Source organism: Cetorhinus maximus, chromosome 8 (assembly GCF_964194155.1).
Source record: "Cetorhinus maximus chromosome 8, sCetMax3.hap1.1, whole genome shotgun sequence".
NCBI classification, from domain to species: domain Eukaryota; kingdom Metazoa; phylum Chordata; class Chondrichthyes; order Lamniformes; family Cetorhinidae; genus Cetorhinus; species Cetorhinus maximus.
In genome coordinates, this window is record NC_135886.1 from 17,958,396 (window position 1) to 17,979,327 (window position 20,932).

Genomic DNA, 20,932 nt, shown 5'->3' on the forward strand with positions numbered 1-20,932 from the left:
TTAAAATTAAATATGCATGAAACTTATTGCACTATCCAGAAATTAATCTAAAATAATTAGAAGAAGCCACTCAGCAGAAATGACTCTTTGGTTGACATTAAATATCCTGATAATCCAGCTGTGCAGACTTTAACAATTACAGAAATTAATTACTATGATGACAAATAGAATGTGTTTCCACAGTTCAGTATTAGCATCAAACACTACTAACTCAAGTAAAGCATGGTTTTATTCAAGCCAAAACTTTGTCCATATTATTCACCTTAATCTCAATCTCAGAGAAGAAACTTTACCACAGTGTGTCATGAATTTGTTCAAAGTTATCAAAGTAGTAGTAGCCTCACTCAGTTCTTTCTTTGAGCCTGATATTTTTGTATTTGAATAAATCCAACAGAAAGTGCTGGAAATAATCCAACAGATGTGGCAGCATCTGTGGCAAGAGAAACAGAGTTAATGTTTCAGATCCATTACATTTCATCAGAACTGATTTTTATGAAAGGTCATCAATCAGAAAAATTAGGCTGGATTTTATGTTGTGCCATATTCCCTGACCCCTCCCCCACTGAAAAATCGGTCATGAGCCCGCCCACCAAAAAAACCAGCTTTCCCGCAGCCATATTATGCCGGAAGCAGCATTAATTGTCTCAGGATTAGACTTCCACCCCCACTTGGAGAGGGAATCCTGCCTTAGCGAACTGCTGGCCAATTTGATTGGCCAGCAGCTCCATAGTCCCAACGGCACCAGGTTCGAGTGATGGCCACCGCTGGGACTATAGGCAGTCCCCAAACAAGAGGAGGTTATGGAGCCGAACTTTAAGGGAGACCCAGTGTATCAGCAGGAGCTAGCTGCAAAACCCCAGCAAGAAGAGTGAATAGTGGGTGGGGTGGGCTAAAGGGGCATATGACCTTGGGGTGCCTCCTGTGGGCACAGGGGACCCTCTCCCCTCAAAGTGAGCTCCCCTCTTGTCCAACACCAGCCCGCGCAGTGAAAACTGCCACGCTACCCATCTGGCATGGACCTGCCCTGACATAGATAAAATGGCAGTGGATGTGGAATTAAGCCCTTAAATGGCTATTGGCCACTTAAGGGCCTCAAAATCCCAAGGGCAGATGGATTCACTGGCACCTTCCCGCCCACCATAAAATGGGAGACAGGTCAGGAGTGGGTGGGATGGCAGTGGGTACACATTGCACTTTACGCGCCACCCATCCCCCACTTCATCTTCAAACATGCCAGCAAGGGGGCACAAAATCCAGCTCATTAACTGTTTCTCCCTCCACAGATGCTGCCTGACCTGCCGATTATTTCCAGTATTTTATCTTTTAATTTCTGATTTCCAGTATTTGCAGTATTTTGACACCTCTGTTGAATTCGCAATAGTAATGAAAATTTTTCAGTTAAAATAATCAAAAGTAGTAGTCAATCTCTAAGGATGAAAGAAAATCAGGTCGTCACCATCATTTTTGGAGATAAATTGCTTTATGGTCCCTTAGAAATATTTTTTATCTCTTCTGATTTTCACAGAAATCCAAGCTTGCAAACACTCTTATCTATTGGTGGCTGGAATTTTGGAACTGAAAAGTAAGCTTCTTTATCAATAGTAATTTTCTACCAATACACACACCTTGTTACTTCAAATGCATCATTGACACAAAAAATACAGAAATATGTGAAATTTCATAACAGCAGAATGGGTACGATCCAATGTTCACAGTTGCTTTCTGAAAACATCTCAGTGAATCTCGTTGATATTGTGACTGTGGTGGCGCCATGAAAAATCATTCTTAAATCAACGTATTGGAATGTTATATCAATGCTGTTTGAGTGTGTTACTCTTAATACATCACTTCAGACTTCTGCCATGGCTATCACCAGCAATGCCAGACCTGTAACTATCAGGGTTTCTCTCTAGATGCTCTCTACAGTCACAATCCAAATTTAGGATAACATTTCTAATTGTGCTGCTGGTGTTTTCAGTTCAAGTGGGTATAACATGAAGATTTTATACTGCTACAATGATGCTTTACTGAAACCTTAGAGCTAATATTGCATCTTGTTGATGGAAGCACTAAGGTAACAAACATCATTTAATTTTACGATTCTTTCTACAAAAGAAATGATAGTTTGAATTTTTTTCCACAAGTAACTGTTTAATGCTTCAGTTTTGCTCAGATTTTATTACCCTCCTGCATCGTAAATAACTTACAAATAATTAAGAGGCTGGTTGTAAGAGCGTTACGAGCACATAAGATAATAAAAATGCGTACAGAGGTTTTTTTTATCCAGTAGGCAGACATGTATCTAGTAATACAGAACTGAACATTTCAGAGGGCAGTTAAGAGTCAACCACATTGTGGCAGGTCTGGTGTCATATATAGGCCAGACGGGGTAAGGATGGCCGATATCCTTTCCTAATGGACATCAGTAACTAGATGGGTCACCATTACTGAGACTAGCTTTATATTCCAGATTTATTAATTGAATTTAAACTCCGCCAGCTGCTGCGGTGGAATCTGAACCCATGTCCCCTGAGCATTAGCCTAGGCCACTGGATTACTAGTCCAGTGACATTACCATTTTGCCACCATCTCCCAAATTTAACCAGTACATGAAGACATCATCCACTCGAATTCACTTCATATTTATGAAAGAAATACGAAAATAAAATTCAAATGCTTCTACCAACTTACAAGCCTTTAAAGGAGAATTCTCTTTGCAAATAAATAGGTCTGTGCCATATCACATATAGCACATTGTAAACTGAACCTGAGAACTCCATTGTACTGCAGTACATTTCACTGTTACCCAAATGTAGAATTCCGTAGTTGCAATGTCTCTGAAGTGAAGGGAAAAATTGTTTGTACTTTAAGAAATAAAAGAATTTACTCAGCCAATAATGTACAAGGCCAGAAACTTCAATCATGAAAATTTCCCTAACTATATGTTTTTCAAAACAAAGGGACTTCAATGGGTTATAGACTGGTTAAGTGATTGGGGAAGAAAAAGGCAGGTGACATGGAGTGTGGGGAAATATATAATTGGGGATCCCTGTATAAAAATCACAGGAAATCAACATGTAGGTACAGCAAGTAAGTAGGAAGGTAAATGGTATGTTTGTCTTTATTGCAAGGGTTTGGAATGCAACATAAGGAAGTCTTATGAACATACAAATTAGGAGCAGGGGTAGGCCATTCAGCCCCTCCTGCTTGTTCCACCATTCAATAAGAGCATGGCTGATCTGATTGTAACCTCAAATCCACATTCCAACCTACCCCCAATAACTTTTCACCCCCTAGCTTATCAAGAATCTATCTAGCTCTGCCTTAAAAATATTCAAAGACTCTGCCTCCACTGCCTTTTGATGAAGAGAGTTCCAAAGACTCACGACCCTCTGAGAAAAAATTTCTCCTCTTCTCTGTTTTAAATGAATGACCCCTTATTTTTAAACAGTGATCTCCTAATTCTAGAAGTCATGCCGCAAATATATGTGGCCTTGGTGAGACTACATCTGGAGCACCATGTATGTTTTGGTCTCCTTACCTAAGAAAGGATACACTTGTCCAAGAGAGGGTGCAAAGAAGGTTAATTCGATTGATTCATGGTGCAAGAGGGTTGTTCTATGAGGCGAGTTCGAGTAACATAAAAATAAGAATGTTATGCTTCAGTTATACAGGGCATTGGTTAGACCACATCTCAAATATTGTGTGCAGTTTTGGTCTCTTTATTTGAGGAGGGATGTAAATGTGTTGGAGGCAGTTCAGAGGTTTACTAGATTGTTACCTGGAATGAGTGGGTCAGTTTATTTGGAAAGGTTGGACAGACTAGGCTTGTTTCCACTGGAATTTAGGAGAGTGAGGGGGTGACTTGATTGAAGTATATAGATCTGGAATGGTCTTGACCAGGTGGACGTGGAAAAGACATTTCCTCTTGCGGGTGAATCCAGAACTAGGGAGCACTGTTTCAAAATTAGGGGTTCCCTTTAGGACAGAGAAATGAGAAGAAATATTTGCCCTCAGAGGGTTGTGCGGCTTTGGAACTCTCTGCCTCTGGTGGAGGCGGAGTTATTGAGTATTTTTAAGGCAGAGGTAGATAGATTCTTGTTAGACAAGGGAATCGGGGTAGATGGGAGTGTAGAACTCTAAGCACAAACAGATCAGCCATGATCTTATTGAATGGAGGGGCAGGTTCGAGGGGCCGAATGGCCTACTTCTGCTCCTATTTCGTATATTCATATATTCACAGAATGGGCTTATATTCTCTGGAGTTCAGAATAATGAGAGATGATCTTACTGAAATGTATATTTTTTTATTTAAGAAAGTTTGGCAGGGTAGATACTGACAGGCTGTTTCCCCCCGGCTAGAGAGTCAAGAACTGGAGGTCATCATCTTAGGATAAAGTGTCAGCTATTTAGCAATGAGATGAGGAGAAATTTCTTCACAAAGGTTTGTGAATCTTTGGAATTCTCTACCCCAGAGAGCTGTGGCTGTTAGTCAATAGGATTTTGGACATGAAAGAAATTAAGGGATATTGGGATAGGGCAGGTAAGTGGAATAGATGTAGAGGTTCAGCATGATCTTATTAAATGGAAGAGCAAGCATAATGGAATATATGGCTTACTCCTAATCCTATTTCTTATGTCCTTATATCTGTCAGGTTCACTGCCATGGTTTCTAGCAACGAAACACGTCTAATATTCATTAAGTCTGTAATTCGATTCCTACGGAAAAGGAAGTTTGATGGTTTAGATCTGCATTGGGAGTATCCAGGTTTTAATAGAAGCCCATACCAGGACAAACAGCGCTTCACATTCTTGGTTGAGGTAAGTTATATTGTACTTCAGATCTGTTTTTTATCAGGGGATTCAATCTATATTTTTTTTTTAAAAAGATGTAGACCATTACATTCTGTTTCATAATGAAAAAGACCTGTCAACATCTCTTAATGAGAAAAATCACAACTAAAAAATGTTCGCATTTAATTTTTACACCTGGCTTTGGCAGCAATGGGCTGAATCTTAACTCCCAAAAATGGGTCAGTTACAGCCCTGTCCGGAGGTTAAAATGCAAAAGGTCTGGAAAGGGAACTGAACTGGCCCACTTCTGGTTTTATTGGAAATGGGACAAGAAGCTGCATGCCTTCATTTTAAGTCATTCTATTTTTAATCACAAGTGGATGGGTTTCCTGGACCTCGGGAAACTCGGCAGCTTAAGCAAAGCAGGAGGGGCTATATCTATTAGGTAAGTGACCTTGCATCACTGCTTGTGGGCTAGGAGGAGCAGGAATGCTTTCTCCAGGCCCAACATTCCACCCAGTTAAACAGGCCACTTCCCAAGATCTCTCTGCTTCCCCCCACCATTGAACTCCCCCTGACCAGATCGCTCACTCCCCCAATACACCTGCCAGCTCTCATAGATTTTAGCTCCATGAAGCAGGAGTCTGACCTGAAAGTCTGTCAGTGGCATAGTGGTATTGTCACTGGACTGGCAATCTAGAGACCCAGGGCAATGCTCTAGGAGCTTTTGGGAACCTGGGTTTGAATCCCACCATGGCAGATGGTGAAATTTGAATTCTGTAAAAATCCAAAATTAAAAGTCTAATGATGACTATGAAACCATTGTTGATTGTCATAACAACCCATTTGGTTCACTAATGCCTTTTAGGGAGGAAATCTACTGTTCTCACCTGGTCTAGCCTAGCCTACATGTAATTCCAGATCCACAGCAATGTGGTTGACTCTTAAATGTCCTCTGAAATGGCCTAGCAAGCCACTCAGCTGTATCAAATCGATAAAAATGAATGAAACTGGACGGACCACCTGGCATTGACCTAGGCACTGGAAATGACAACAGCAAACCCAGTCCTTTTGACCCTCTAAAGTCCTCCTTACTAACATCTGGGGACCTGTGCCAAAGTTGGGAGAGCTGTCTCACAGACTAGTCAAGCAACAGCCTACATAGTCATACTCATGGAATCATACCTTACAGATAATGTCCTAGACACCACTATCACCATGTCCTCTCCCACCAGCAGAACAGACCCAGCAGAGGTTTGCAGTTGGGGAGGAGATGCCCTGGGAGTCCTCAATATCGACTCCAGCCCCCATGAAGTCTCATGGCATCAGGTCAAACGTGGGCAAGGAAACCTCCTGCTGATTAGCACGTTTCACCCACCCTCCCATCCCACCTCAGCTGATGAATCAGTACTTGGAGGAAGCATTGAGGGTGACAAGGGCACAGAATGTACTCTGGGTGGGGGACTCAATGTCCATCACCAAGAGTGGCGAGGTAGCACCACCATAAACCGAGCTGGCTGAGTCCTAAAGGACATAGCTGCTAGACTGGATCTGTGGCAAGTGGTAAGGGAACCAACAAGAGGGAAAAAGATACTTGACCTCATCCTCACCACCCTGCCTGCCACAGATGCATCTGTCCATGACGGTATCTGTAGGGGTAACCACCGCACAGTCCTTGTGAAGACAAAATCCCATCGTCACATTGAGGATACCCTCCATCATGTTGTGTGGCACTACCACCATGCTAAACGGGATAGATTTCAAAACCTAGCAACTCAAGACTGGGCATCCATGAGGCACTGTGGGCCATCAGCAGCAGCAGAATTATACTAAACCACAATCTGTAATCTGTAACCTCATGACCTGGCATATCCCCCACACTACCTTTATCATCAAGCCAGGGGATCAACTCTGGTTCAATGAAGAGTGCAGGAGGGAATGCCAAGAGCAGCACCAGGCATATCTAAAAATGAGGTGAAGCTGCAACATGGGACCACTTGTGTGCCAAACAGCATAAGCAGCAAGTGATGGACAGCGCTAAGCAATTCCACAACCAACAGATCAAACCTAAGCTCTGCAGTCCTGCTGCCTCCAGTCATGAATGGTGGTGGACAATTAAACAACTCACTAGAGGAAAAAGTTCCACAAATATCCCCATCCTCAATGGTTGAGGTGCCCAGCGCATCAGTGCAAAAGATAAGGCTGAAGCTTTTGCAACAATCTTCAGCTGGAAATGTTGAGTGGATTATCCATCTCGGTCTCCTCCCAGAGGTCCCCAGCATCACTGATGCCAAACTTCAGCCAATTCGATTCGCTCCGTGTGATATCAGGAAATGACCAAAGGAACTGGATGGTGCAAAGGCTATGGGCCCTGACAATATTCCAGCAATAATACAAAAGCCTAGTGCTCCAGAACCTGTTGGACCCCAAACCAAGCTGTTTCAGTACAGTTACAACACTGGCATCTACCCAGATATGTGGAAAATTGCCCAGGTATATCCTGTACACAAAAAGCAGGACAAATCTAAACCAGCCAATTACTGCCCCACCAGTCTACTCTTGATCATCAGTAAGGTGATGGAAGGGGTCATCAACAGTGCTATCAAGTGGCATTTGCTTAGCAAAAACCGTTCAATTTGGGTTCCACTAGGGTCACTCAACTTCTCACCTCATTACAGCCTTGGATCAAACATGTACAAAAGAGCTGAACTCCCGAGGTGAGGTGAGACTGATTGCCCTTGACATCAAGGCAGCATTTGACTGAGTGTGGCATCAAGGAGCCCTAGCAAAACTGGAGTCAATGGGAATCAGGGGGAAAACTCTCCACTGGTTGGAATCATACCTAGCACAAAGGAAGATGGTTGTGGTTGTTGAAGGTCAATAATCTCAGTTCCAGGACATCATCGCAGGAGTTCCTCAGAGCAGTGTCCTCGGCCCAACCATCTTCAGCTCCTTCCCCAGAACAGAATTTTCCTCCAGGCAAAATTTCAGGCCAATGGGTTTGTCCTTACCTATTGTGTTTACAGCAATGTTATTTGTAACTCTTTCATAAGCGTTAAAAAGTGTTGCATTATCCAGAATTTTATAATTGAGTTTTATATTTGGGCTCACTTTCACTGTTTCGGGTATTGTTCTTGACAAACAACTTCAAGTGACCACCTGTTCATTTCCTATTTCTATCCTAAGCTGTAGCAAAGAATTTTATTTTGGCTTCCCTGTGATATTAAAACTCATATCAATTGAACATTATCCCACAATCACAAGCTATATCCACTGTCTCTTCAGTGATTCAGTAGTAACTGGGGATTTTAAACCATGGTGTAGTCTCTGGATAGTTTCATCCATTTTCTCCTGCTAAATGTTTGCTAGAAACCTCCCAACACCCAACCATGGAACAGAGAAGTTGCCAGGAGTACCCCACCCGCAATGAGGGAATATTTGGCCGTCTGACCCACCCCGTTTCCTTCCCCTGGTATTCCTTTCCTCCATCTCTCTCTAACCCACTGCCTGCTATACTCTTCACCCTTTCCATTCTTTCATCCCTCTTATCCTCACTCCAGCTTTGTGCATTATCCTCTTGTCCCCTAGCCCAGTTTAATATGTATAATGTACTTGTTTTTGTTTCCTGTGTGTTCATAAGAACAAGTAAATAAAAATTAAAGTAGGTCAGAAAACAAAGTATCTTTCCAGAATAACTGTCAGATATGTCTAGATGGTCAAACTGAAATATGAGATATTTTTAACATCTTCAAATTGTCTTCTCAGTATTACAAATTAATTTTGAAAACGGGATCGTGTTGACTTAATATCTGTATCGTGGATATTTATCCCTGTGCACTGGGATTTTTCCCTGACCCACTTTAGATTCAATAGGAAGAAATCACTAAAAGCCAGTGGACAAGTGGAAAAAAAATCAAAAAAGGCAAATGGAACATCAGCCCATATCTCAAGAGGTTTGGAATATGAGTAATGCTTCAGTTATACAAAGGGCGGAAACATCCCAGATTTGCACTGAGTGCGGTAGTGGATGGGAAAAAGGACATTTTACCCACTGGCCACAGTGGCGGGTTTTCGTGCCATATCGTCCCATTCCCGCCTCATTAATAATGCATTCCTGGGAAACATGCCGGGTTGCTGGCATGGTGGCCTCTGATTCGCATGCCCCGCTGTTACCTCAGGCCTTAAGTAAACTGGGCACCATATTTAAAGGCCACCCTTGCACAGAGCAAGGTATAGGAATCAACTGGGAACTGATGGCTGCCAAAGGGAGGAAACATGCTGGCCCCATATTTAGCACTGCCTCTTTCAAGCACCTTCTGGATGCAGTGGAGGCCCACCGCGATGTCCTCTATCCCCGCTCTGGGCAAAGACCAGCAAACAAGGTCACCAATCCAGCATGGGAGGCAGTAGCAGCGGTGGTCAGTGCCAACGCCCTGCAAAAGAGGACAGCTACTCAGTGGCGAAAGAGAATGAATGGCTGACTCTGTTCCGCCAGGGTAATCCATTCTTCTCATCACCCTCAACTCACACACTCACAAACCCATCACACATCCACAGGGATCTCACTCACTGCCAGCTCAAGGGACATCACCATTCAACTCTGACACACACCTTCGTTTGCCCTGGGAATCGTGTCTTCACCTCATCCATGGCACCATTCACCACCCACACGCATGCCTGGCATCCTTGTTATCTGGCCTGGCAGGTGCCCTGCTTACACTCCATCTGTATTCAAGCTGGCGCATTAGAAAAATGGAGAGGTCACAGACTGGTGGAGGAATGCCAGAAATCAAGATCCTCACGGACTTTGAAAACAGAGCCACCCAGTTGGCTGGCGTTGATATGGATCGTTCCTGTGCTGATAGTGAGGTCAGCGGTGCTCAAACAAGTGACGATCCAGCAGTGCAACATCTATCAGACAACTGTGCTGAAAATCACTTCCCCTGTTCCACAGTCCCCTGCTATGCAATAATTATCTCTCTTTGATTTCGCAGCACATCTGAGGGGGTCCGAGGGGATCAATGACCCAAGTCTTCGACTCAAGCCCCGAAGAAACCTCTGAAGAATCTGATGATACCCTCACTGAAGACCCGTCATAGCGCTCATCCACAACCTCCACCAGTGCAGAGACACAGATAAGTGAGACCTAGCTACAGAGTAGGTTTGGAGTCACAATCTGGCGGGCACATCGCACTGTTTGATCCACAGCAGCCAACAGCAGGGACTTCCCAGGTTTCCAGCACTCAGAGAACTGCTGGAGACCAGAAATCTGCTGAGTCCAAGTCAGATGAGGAGCCCCTGGACTCGAAGATGTCACAGCTGCTGGAGCTGCAAAGGCAAGTTTGAGAGCATCAGGATGGGATGTCTGCTGCACTCCTCAGATCGCACGATGGAGGAGTTCATCCGCCTTCAGGCTGAGGTGATAGCACTAGCATGCCAATGCACCGAGATCAACACAACTCAATGGTGGCCGCCATGGAGACCTTGGTCCAGGACATCGGTCCTGCACTGCCATAGTTGGCCTCCAACAGTGTCAACGCAAGAAGGGTGCAGGGCAGCTTGATCTCACTCCAGCTTCCCCTTCTCCTCAAGGGGTCAGCCAGGGGCCCTCAGGAAGTCAGAGGGAGGAGGATCAGCAGGTGCACACCCCGGGGCCATCCACCCAGGTGACTCCTGGAATGTCTGACCCATCAGAATCCCCTCTTCCTGTGACCCCAGCTGTTCCAGCTCCACAGGCCAAGGAGGGTGCCACTGCCACACAGTAGGAGCCTGAAAGCAGGCCCAGGCACTCCAGGTCTTGGCCCTCCAGGGCACACCCATCAAGGTCATCACAGACATGGTGTAGCAGTCAGCAGGCTGCCTCTACCTCTGCTGTGGATGTCAAGGGAGCACCAAGAAGTAGCAGCAGGATTAGGAAGGTTCAGAGGTGTAACTCTTTCGAGTACGTTCACAGTTCTTGGTTTCCGGGAGTGGGACATGAACCCACAACCTTCTGATTCAAAGGCGAGGGTGCTATGAACTGAGCCACAGCCTGGGCATGGGTGTTAATCACTTGAACATAATGTTCACTATTATATTGTAAATAAACTCCCAACAATGTCACCCTACCTATGGCTCCTTATTCTGATGAGCAGTGTTCGTGTCACTCAGATGTGAAGCCTTGGACCCTGCACAAGATAAAGGCAGGTGACTCAGTCCAGGGCCTCTTCCCTGTGCTTTGTGCAACCTTCCCAGCATACTGATGGTGTGGCTTCATCTTCACTGGTCACATCAGTCATGCCTGCACCTCAGTGGGACTTATCATTGCTGCCAGAATGTCCTGGGCCAGTGGCACAGAGTTCCGTCATTCTCTCTGTGTGCTCTTAACACCTTTGAGGTGCAGTTGGCCTCCCATCTCAGACCTGTGTCCGGTGACAGCGTAGTCCTGAAGGGTTCAGCTCACAAAGGATGCCATAGAGTCAAGAGAAGTTAAAGTTTCCCCGCTGTATCTCCACGACATGACCCTGATCACAGAGCGCAAGTGATCTGCCTTCAGCAAACAGGAGTCAGACATTCACATAAGGTATGGGAGAATCTATGGATTGTCCCCACAGCGTGTCGTCATCATCCTCCTGGAATATAGGCACTATGGGCATCCGCTGCATCTCCATGACAGGAACCTTACCACAGAAGACACGTGCACTGCCATCAGCCAGACAGGAGTCAAACGTTCACAGATGCAATGTGAGTAACCATGGAATTTCCTCACTGCATGTCGTCATCATCCTCCTTGATTCTACAGCTATGAGGGCCTCCTGATTGCGCCTGCCTCGCCTGGCCAATGCGATGACCTCATCGCTGTCATCCTCACCTTCGAGGACCTCCTCACCCTCATTGCCATCGACATCCTCCTCATCGGAGGAGACATGCAGCTCCTCCATCTCCTCCTCAACCTGCTTCTCTCCCAGTTGCGGTGCCAGCTTGTGAAGGGTGCAGCAGGCAACGACAATGTGTAACACCTTCTGTGAACTGTTGCAGGGCTCCACCAGAGCAATCCGAGCATCAGATCCTCATTTGCAATATCCCAATGGTTTGCTCTGCCAAAATGCGAGTAGCAGCATGAGACTTATTGTACCTTCTCTCTGCTGCACTCTGAGGGCACTGCACAGGTGTCATCAGCCACGTCCTCTGCGGGTAGCCCTTGTCCCCGAGGAGCCAACCCCGCAGCATCTGTGGACCGTGAAAGACGTCAAGGATCTGAGACCTACTGAGAATGTAGGGGTCATGGACACTCCCTGGAAACTGTGCGCAGACCTGTAGGATACATTTGTGGTGGTCGCACACCAGCCGAACATTCAGCCAGTGGAAGCCCTTGCGGTTGACTATGTCAACCGCTTGTTGCCAAGGAGATCTGAACGCCATGTGAGTGCAGTTGATGGCACCCTGCACATGTGGGAAACTTGCAATTTGCACAAATCCCAGCTCACTTGCTTCCTGGCTTTCCTAATCCAAGGCAAAATGCACAAAAGTCGTGTGCCTTTAAAATTTATGGCATCCATGGATGCATGTATGTGTGGAGGCTTGCAATATCCCACAGAAGTCACCTGTGGAGTCCTGACAGGAGGCACTGGCATAAGATTGAGTGTCACGGTTACTTTCATGGCCACTGACAATGGATGGCCTCCATGTCCCTGTGGATTCAATCCTCCAGTACTGACAGATGTGATCAACCAGCTCCCTGAACATGGGCAGTCTTCGGTGGCACTGGTTCTCAGTCATCTGCATGAATGACAAGCGCCGTTTATAGACTCTGGATCTAGCTAGGCGTTGACCTGCAATGGCTCGCTGTGGCTCTTCAGAGGCGTGAGCAGGAGCCCCAGCTGCCCCTTCTTTTTGAGGATGCTGCTTCTCCCTCTGTGCAGCCAGGTGCCTCCGTCTCTCTCTTCTCCATCATCTCCACTCTCTGTACACCACAAGGCATACAGCTAGGTCACCAGGCTCCATGCTTCTGACGTACTCCTCCTGCAGGATGAAAGTGGGTTAGTATGCGTGTACTAATAACCTCTCTTGGTTAAATCTGAAGGCCCCTTAACGCATGCCGGAGAGTGCTCCACTTGGGTGGCCAGAGATTAGTGTGTTGCATGACTGCCCGAAACACCGCATTCCTCCACCCCACTCCACCTGATCGATTGGCAGCAGCTTCACCCATTGGACTGAATGCTGTGCTCTCAGCTCAGGCGCAGACATTCTCCTAACCCGCACTGCAAGGCTGCACTGTTAGCCTGAACCCATGGGGGAGACTGGCCCAAACCTGAATGACTATAAAATGCAGACATTGCAAGGGGCTGTGAGTGCCTCCACCAGTGACTGCACCATTGCCAGCTTTCACAAGGAGATTATACAACTTCCCCAATCGTCCAATTGTTCTCCAGTCCACTAAAACGCTCATTAGTTTGCAGTCTATGCCCAAGGAGTGAAAAGTTCCGGAGCATTTGGTGGCACTTTCATGCTTCTGCATTGCTTGAGTGGGCAGATAAGCTAGAGGCCCGACGATCCCAGTATGAGGGCATGATTCCGGCAAGCAGGAATTATAATTATATGCCGATGTATTAAAATGACGTTCCCAATGTCCGGCGGCGGGAAACCCGGCTGCCATTGACAGGTGGAGCATACAATTGCAAACTGGTTTCGCGACACCATGAAACCGATTTTTGGCCTTCTCGGCATATTGTCCACTCACACCCACAGGGACAGAAAATTTCAGCCAAAGCCTGGGTCACACTTCATTTGAGAACTGCAATCAGTTTTTAGACTACACTTCAGGAAAGATACATCGATCTTGGATGGAGTACAGTGCAGATTCACCAGCATAATACAGGGACCGAACAAGTTTAATTATAAGGCCAGGTTACATAAACTTTGGTTGCACTCCCTGGAGCTCAGACAGATGAAGGACAATCTAGTTGAGGCATTTGGGGAGCACATGAGGAATTACGAACCTCAGTCATGCAAATATGAAGGAATGCTCAATTCAGGCCAGGCACTTCTTCCCACTAAGAGGGCAAAATTCAAAATGCTCTTGCGAGCTTTATCATGCATCTAGGCAGAAACATTTTTTTTGACAGATACCTGAAAGAAGATCGCCTGCCCTTTCTTCTCCCAGGGATGATGTAATCCAGAGGGAAAAGGAGAAAATGCAACATTTCAAAGAACATTTTTTAAAAATTTATACATTAGCATTTCGTAACATCTAATGTTCCATTGTTACAATCCTCTTGTCAAACGTATTGTTATTTGTTCACAAATAGGAAACTCTAGAAGAGTTTAAGAAGGAGTCCAATGAAAGCAACAGACCAAGACTGCTACTTTCAGCTGCAGTGGCATCTGGCATAAGAAACATTCAAGCAGGCTATGAAATAGAAAAGATTTCTGAGTATGTACAAGCTATTTATGTCAAGTACATTTTGCAACTGATGCTGTTTTCATTACATTGTACCCTAAATATATTAACTATATTCCTAACAGTGATAACCGAGACACTGAATAAGGGCCACTTAACTCCAGTACTGAATGCAATGTTTCAAACATCAAGGACAGGACACAAAAGTCAGACAAAACTTCAGGACCTAAGGGGAAAACGTAGTAGATTAAATCATCAGACAAGCTCATTTAAGCAGGAGTATAAATGGGTTTAAGGAACAATGAGATTCACTTTTATAGAAGGAAGGCTTGAAAGATATAGCCAGAAGCCAGGAGTGTAGGTTGGATTGCTGACAAAAGGACAGACTTGATGGATATACTGACCCTTTCCTGTTCCTTAAAATTCTCATGATCATATAAATTATGAAAGTTAGCAAATCAATTACATAGGTAGAGGGAGCAGGAAAGAAGGTAATCATTGCTATTCCTCATCAGTGTTCACCTGTGGGTAGATCAATGTATGTAGTAGATATTTCCTTCCATACAATCCCCAACACATTATTTTTGTTTTGCACAGGCATTTGGATTTTATCGGTGTGATGACTTATGAATTCCATGGTCCATGGGATCCTAAAACCGGACCTAATAGCCCCTTGTACAAGAGCTCCACTGACTATAAAGATGATAAATACTTTAATGTAGTATGTACAAAAATTAAAAGTATTACTTTTTAACCTTTCCATTTTTAATTTTTCTCAAGATCTCTTGAATTACGAATGCAAATTTATGATGTTAAATCAAATAAAATGTCTTCATTGTAGAAGTTTGCTACCGAATACTGGAAAGAAAATGGTGCTCCTGCAGAAAAACTGTTGGTTGGATTTCCAACTTATGGTCGTACTTTTACACTCTGTTCATCTGACACCAAGCCTGGTGCTGTAGCATGTGGTCCCGGAGCACCAGGAAACTGTACTAAAGCAGCTGGAATTTTGGCATACTATGAGGTATGGCTTAATACTTTATACAACAAATGATGTCCATACCTTGCATTGCTACATTTACAAAAAGGAACTGTAGCACATATTAATTCACCATATTACCAGTTACTATAACCCTCACTAATTACCAATCGAAGGAGACTGTTTATACCAGAGCCTCTTCAAACCTGGACTTCCTGTGCCCCAACTTCTCAAGAGCCTGTAGAAGAAGAATCGGTCTCTTCAGTCAGCCAAGATCATGCCAACATATAATAACAAGCCTTCCGTTGATCTTTGCCTGCAAAGAATCTGCCATCACCAGTTATCAAAATACTAAACGCCTAAGAGAAATGTTACATATTTATCATAATTGCATTCTATGTTTCTCTTTAATGAAAAGTACAGTAAGAATATACCATGTGCCAGAGTAAATGCCTGGATTAAAATACTTAAACAATCTAAAAGCCCACATTTCTTCCCCTGTTCCCAAACCAATTACATCAACGCTCATAAAATATTCTTCATTTGTAAGCAAGCTGTTTAAAGAAAATTTTTTGCGTACGTAAACAAAGGGTTTGCCCCTCCATCCTCTGTTCTATTCCTCCTTTTGTACTTTCAATGTACTTTCTGAACCTCCATTATTCTAGAGCAGAATGCAGATGTCAGTTGTCAGCCACTCCTTCTCCGTCACACTCCACAGTGAGAGAAAGCAGCAGAACATTATCAGGAAGCAAATTTATCCCATCATCTGCAATAAACGGAAGCATCCTAGTGAAACTGTGATTAACTGGAACTAAATTTGTAAACAGTTACTGAATTTGACCATTTATACTCTAATTATCAGGATGTGACTAGTGGTGTTCCACAAGGATCTGTGTTGGGCCTTAGCTATCCACTATATTTATTAATGACTTGGATAATGGGATAGAAAGCCAAGTTTGTAAATTTGCAGAGGACACAAAAATAGGAGGCATTGTAAGCAGTATTTATGGAAGCATAACATCACAAAGAGATTTTGATAGAACAATTGAATGGGCAGATCTATAGATTTCAATTTTGGCAAATGCGAGGTCATTCAATTTATACCTAAAAAGGATTGAACAGTGTACTTACTAAATGATTAAAAGGTAGAAAAAATGGAGGGCCAAAGATACTTGGGGATCCAAGTACATGGCTCATCCACCCTATTATATTCTTGTAATGCTTTGAACACCTTGGCTAATCATAATCTTCAATACCCAAGAGAATACAACTTGCATTGATATAACAACTTTCACAACTTCAGGATGTCACTAAGTGCTTTACTGCCATGAAATACTTTTGGCATAGTAGTAAAATGCATGCATTTTTATTAACAGATATGTGACTTTTTGAAAGGAGCCAATAAAGAGTGGATGGAGGAGCAGGAAGTTCCATATGCATACAAAGATGATGAGTGGGTTACTTATGACAATTTGAAGAGTTATGAGAAGAAAGTATGTATTTTAGTCATTTTCTTCTATGTTTACATAACTGCTTGTACATAATATATTGACCTGGACTGTACAGTGTATAAGGCTGGTTTCACTGTTGTCTTAGATATAGCTTTCATTAAATAGCTAACATGACAACAAACCCATAGCTTTAATTTGATAACATTTTCTTTGCAAACACATTTATAACTACATTCTCTTTTTAATTGTGCTTAATAACTTACATTTTCTGTGAGGTTGGCCTGAGAGCTTTTCTTTGCAGAGATAGTAAACAATTTGCTATTTGGAAACTCCCAATCCCTTAGCATCCCATCCATTCCTAAAGACTCTGTCAGTAACACTCGTACTGACCAAATGCCCTTACATGAAGAGTAAGCCTAGACAGCAGGTGCTGAAGCAGTCCTTGCAGCAAGACCTGGTCAACATGCAGGCTTGGGCTGAAAAGCGGCAAGTAACATTCAAACAAGTGCGAGGCAATGACCATTTCCAACAAGGGAGAATCCAACCATCTCCCCTTGACATTCAATGGCATTATCATCACTGAATCCCCCACTATCAACATCCTGGAGATTACCATTGGCCAGAAACTGAACTGGACTAGCCATATAAATACTGTGGCTACAAGAGCAGGTGAGAGGCTGGAAATTCTGCAGAGAATTGCCTCCTGACTCCCCAAAGCCTGTCCACCATCGCCAAGGCACAAGTCAGGAGTGTGATGGAGTAATCTCCACTTGCCTGGATGAGTGTAGCTCCAATAACACTCAAGAAGCTTGACACCATCCAGAACAACACAGCCCGCTTGATTGACACCCTATTCACCACCTTAAACATCCTCCACCAACATACAGTGGCAACAGTTTCTACGATCTACAAGATGCACTGCAGGAACTCATCAAGGCTCCTTTGACAGCACCTTCCACACCTGCAACCTCTATCACTAGAAGGGCAAGGGCAGCAGATGCATGGGAACACCACCACCTGCAACTTCCCCTCCAAGCCACTCACCATCCTGACTTGGAACTATATCATTATTCCTTCACTGTCACTGGATTAAGATCTTAACAGCACTATGGGTGTGCCCACGCCACATGGACTGCAGCAGTTAAGAAGGCAGCTCACCACCACCTTCTCAAGGGCAATAGGAATTGGCAATAAAAATGCTGGCCTAACCAGTTACGCCCACATCCAGTGAAAGAATAAAAAATAGCATTCAATTGATAGAACAGGCTGGAGAGGTTGAATGCCTACTCCTATTCAGTTGTTCCTAACATCCACACGCATATTAGTACTTTCCACAAAGGATCAATTAATGCAATAGAACTTTTGGCTTTGTTTTTCTGTTTACATACTCAGGAACACCAAGCCTGTATCATCCAATTGCTGCACGGTTGAATGCTGAAACCATTCTGATTTATAGGACTTGGTTCCACAAGAGGCAGTGTACTTATTCTGTGGTATCATTGAAGCATCACGCTAATTTTCACCACTATGTAGTTGAAGACTAGCAGTTTAACTATGTACAATGTTTTTTTCATTCATTCATGGGATGTGGGTGTCACTGGCTAAACCAGCATTTATTGCTCATCCCTAATTGCCCTTGAGAAGGTGGTGATGAGCTGCATTCTTGAACTGCTGCAGTCCCTGTGGAGTAGGTATACCCATAGTGTTGCTGGGGAGAGAGTTCCAGGATTTTGACCCAGCGACAGTGAAGGAGCGGCGATATATTTCCAAGTCAGGATGGTGAGTGGCTTGAAGGGCAACTTCCAAGTTCCCATGCATCTGCTGCCTTGTCCTCCTAGGTGGTGGAGGTTGCAGGTTTTTAAAATTCTGCATAAGGAGCCTTGGTGAGTTCCTGCACTGCATCTTGTGGATGGTACACACTGCTGCCACTGTGCGTTGGTGGGAGAGGGAGTGAATGTTTGTGGATGGGGTGCCAATCAAGCGGGCTGCTTTGTCCAGGATGGTGTAAAGCTCCTTGAGTGCTGTGGGAGCTGCACTCATCCAGGTAAGTGGAGGGTATTCCATCATACTGATGGACTTGTGCCTTGGAAATGGTGGACAAGCTTTGGGGAGTCAGGAAGTGAGTTACTCACCACAGGATTCCTAGCCTCTGACCTGCTCTTGTAGCCACAGTGTTTATATGGCTAGTCCAGTTCAATTTCTGGTCAATGGTAACCCCCAAGAGGTTGATAGTGGGGGATTCAACGATGGTAATGCCATTGAACATCAAGGTGCGATGGTTAGATTCTCTCATGTTGGAGATGGTCATTGCCTGACACTTGTGTGGCACGGATGTTACTTGCCACTTGTCATCCCAAGCCAGGATATTATCCAGGTCTTGCTGCATTTGGACATGGACTGCTTCAACATGTGATGAGGCGCAAATGGTGCTGAACATTGTGCAATCATCAGCGAACATCCCACTTCTGACCTTATGATGAAAAGAAGGTCATTGATGAAGCAGCTGAAGATAGTGGGGCCTGAGACACTACCCTGAGAAATTCCTGCAGTGATGTCCTGGAACTGAGATGATTGATCGCCATCAACCACAACCATCTTCTTTTGTGCTAGGTATGCCTCCAACCAGCAGAGTGTTTTTCCACTGATTCTCATTGTCTCCAGTTTTGCTAGGGCTTCTTGATGCCACACTCGGTCAAATGTTGCCTTGATATCAAGGGCAGTCACTCTCACCTCACCTTGGGAATTCAGCTCTTTTGTCCATGTTTTGTCCTTGAATCAAGGCTGTAATGAGGTCAGGAGCTGAGTGACCCTGGCAGAACCCAAACTAAGAGTCAGTGAGCAGGCGAAGTAAGTGTCACTTGATAGCACTGTTAAAGACCCTTTACATCATTTACTGATGATGGAGACTAGTTGATGGGGCAGTAATTGGCTGGGTTGGATTTGCCCTGCTTTTTGTGTATAGGACGTACCTGGACAATTTTCCGCATCATGTAGTAACAATGGCCTACTGGTCCATAATACAGGAGACCATTAAAGTTAAAAGAATGTTTCAAATTATTTTTATATAGGCGGAATGGTTGAAAAATAATAGCTTTGGCGGTGCAATGGTTTGGACCATCGACATGGATGATTCCAAAGGTACTTCCTGTAACCAAGGAAAATCACCCCTTATTAACAAGCTGAAGAATTTGCTTTGTTTAAATTCTAAAGCTGAAGAATGTTCATCAGGTAATTAATTACATTAATTATTGCTTTTCAGAACCAGAAAAGTATTTATTATTTTGGAATATTGCACACTGAGCCATTTCCTTGCTTTATTCTATAATCATGACTATTTTCATGATCCCGACTACATGGCCTTTATTGAAACACTGAACATTTCATAAAGTTAAAAGCCTTTGCATGGACTGATCACTCATAGAAGAACACCAACAGCAGAATAAATTCTGAAGCATTCACATTTTGAGAGCCAGCATTACTTATCCTGCAAATACAAAATAATGTCATATTGTAAATACGTCAAATACTTTTGCTTCTTCTTCTCTGCCCCTCGCACATGCATTTAAAAACTATTTTATTCTTTTGAATAAAAAGTTCTGCTGAAGGGTCATGAGGACTCGAAACGTCAACTCTTTTCTTCTCCACCGATGCTGCCAGACCTGCTGAGTTTTTCCAGGTAATTCTGTTTTTGTTTTGGATTTCCAGCATCCGCAGTAGTTTTTTGTTTTTGTTCTTTTGTTGTCATTTTCTATGAACTTTTCCTTTCAATTGAACTCATCCTGCACATTATTAGTAACAAATAAAATTAATGTTCCTTTGTCTTCTAAGGTATCACTGGCATCGCACAGGCTAATTCCAAACTACTCTTACTTTTCTGCCATTTATTTGATTAGCTTTTCCTTTTTATTTACTTGATCCTATTTCTCGTAACTTGTTTTGTATTTCCTAGTCTTTCATTTTTTCATTTAGCTTAAATTGCACCATCTTTAAAGACACACATTCTTGCCTGCCTAGAATTACTTATTTCTATTTCTGCTTTATTAATGAATTGGTTCTTTTTTATTCATTCACGGGATGTGGGCTTCGGTGGCTGTGCCAGCATTTATTGCCCATCTCAAATTGCCCTTGAGAAGGTGGTGGTGAGCTGCCTTCTTGAACCGCTGCAGTCCATGTGGTGTAGGTACACCCACAGTGCTGTTAGGGAGGGAGTTCCAGGATCTTGACCCAGCGACAATGAAGGAACTGTGAGATATTTCCAAGTCAGGCTGGTGCGTGACTTGGAGGGGAACTTCCAGGTGGTGGTATTCCCATCTATCTGCTGCCCTTGTC

The 20,932-nt window shown here is 43.9% G+C and overlaps 1 protein-coding gene across 1 annotated transcript in view; it reads left to right on the forward strand.

The window, feature by feature from the left end:
- LOC144683247 (acidic mammalian chitinase-like) overlaps positions 1-20,932 on the forward strand; it is a 29,071-nt gene that overhangs the window by 2,471 nt on the left and 5,668 nt on the right. The window contains exons 4-10 of the mRNA XM_078546205.1: positions 1,526-1,582; positions 4,656-4,821; positions 14,082-14,206; positions 14,771-14,894; positions 15,015-15,197; positions 16,529-16,645; positions 19,672-19,831. Of these exons, the coding sequence (XP_078402331.1) occupies positions 1,526-1,582; positions 4,656-4,821; positions 14,082-14,206; positions 14,771-14,894; positions 15,015-15,197; positions 16,529-16,645; positions 19,672-19,831 (932 nt within the window). The remainder of the gene's footprint in view (positions 1-1,525; positions 1,583-4,655; positions 4,822-14,081; positions 14,207-14,770; positions 14,895-15,014; positions 15,198-16,528; positions 16,646-19,671; positions 19,832-20,932) is intronic.